General features: G+C 63.1%; 1 protein-coding gene across 1 annotated transcript in view; it reads left to right on the top strand.

The window, feature by feature from the left end:
• The window catches only part of PLXNB2 (plexin B2), a 20,747-nt gene that overhangs the window by 14,991 nt on the left and 4,668 nt on the right, over positions 1–1,088 (top strand). Inside the window, exons 24-26 of the mRNA XM_012556579.2 lie at positions 84–265; positions 584–650; positions 804–1,037. Of these exons, the coding sequence (XP_012412033.2) occupies positions 84–265; positions 584–650; positions 804–1,037 (483 nt within the window). The remainder of the gene's footprint in view (positions 1–83; positions 266–583; positions 651–803; positions 1,038–1,088) is intronic.

The following is a 1,088-nucleotide window of genomic DNA, read 5'->3' as shown; positions in this document are numbered from 1 at the left end:
GTAGGCAGGAGGCCAGTTGGGGGCGGGGGGCGGCGGCCAGAGGGTTGGCTGGTCGGAGGGTCCTGACTGCCCTGCACCCACAGTTCATCCACACGCTGGAGAGCCAGCGGGAGTTCTCTGCACGCGCCAAGGTCTACTTTGCGTCCCTGCTGACGGTGGCGCTGCATGGAAAGCTTGAGTACTACACAGACATCATGCGCACGCTCTTCTTGGAGCTCATGGAGCAGTATGTGGTGGCCAAGAACCCCAAACTTATGCTACGCAGGTGCGTGGGGGCGGGGGCGGGGTGGGGGGCGAGGAGGGTAGTCAGGGCCCTGGTGCCAGGTGGGACCCCAACTCCCCTCACTGCCCTGACCTTGGCCAGTAGAAGGGGGAGGAAGAGGACATTCAGGGCTTCCTGCGTTCACATGTGGATATATGTGTGCAGATGTGTGCAATGTCTGCATACCAGGTGCTCAGTCGCTGCAGGCTGCACCTGCGTGTCCTGGTGGAGGACCAAGGCCTGGTTGGGGAGGCGTGGAGGGTGGGGGTCTGGGCCTTAGGGTATTAAGGGCCCCTTGGTGCGAGGCCTCTGCAACCTCAGGTCGGAGACAGTGGTGGAGAGGATGCTGTCCAACTGGATGTCCATCTGCTTGTACCAGTATCTCAAGGTGGGTCCCAGCCCCAGCAGACCTGCTCCTCTGCTTCCGTGCCCTCATGTGGTCAGACCCACAGACACCCTGGTCGGGCCTCCTGCTGGCCACACGTTCCCTGACCCTCCCAACCCAGGCCCCGCCCACACTGACCGCCCTGTGTCACCCCAGGACAGCGCTGGTGAGCCCCTGTACAAGCTCTTCAAGGCCATCAAGCATCAGGTGGAGAAGGGGCCAGTGGATGCTGTGCAGAAGAAGGCCAAGTACACCCTCAACGACACAGGGCTGCTGGGGGATGACGTGGAGTATGTGCCCCTGGTGAGTGTGTGCGGGCACAGTGGGGAGGGGGCCAGCAATGGTGAAGGTGGACAATGGCTGGGGGATGACGTGGAGTATGTGCCCCTGGTGAGCGTGGGGCGGGCACAGTGGGGAGGGGGCCAGCAACGGTGAAGGTGG

This window comes from Trichechus manatus, unplaced genomic scaffold, assembly GCF_000243295.1.
Source record: "Trichechus manatus latirostris isolate Lorelei unplaced genomic scaffold, TriManLat1.0 scaffold00069, whole genome shotgun sequence".
Taxonomy (NCBI): domain Eukaryota; kingdom Metazoa; phylum Chordata; class Mammalia; order Sirenia; family Trichechidae; genus Trichechus; species Trichechus manatus.
Note: the sequence above shows the minus strand (reverse complement) of the source record. Positions and strands in the feature narration are given on the sequence as shown.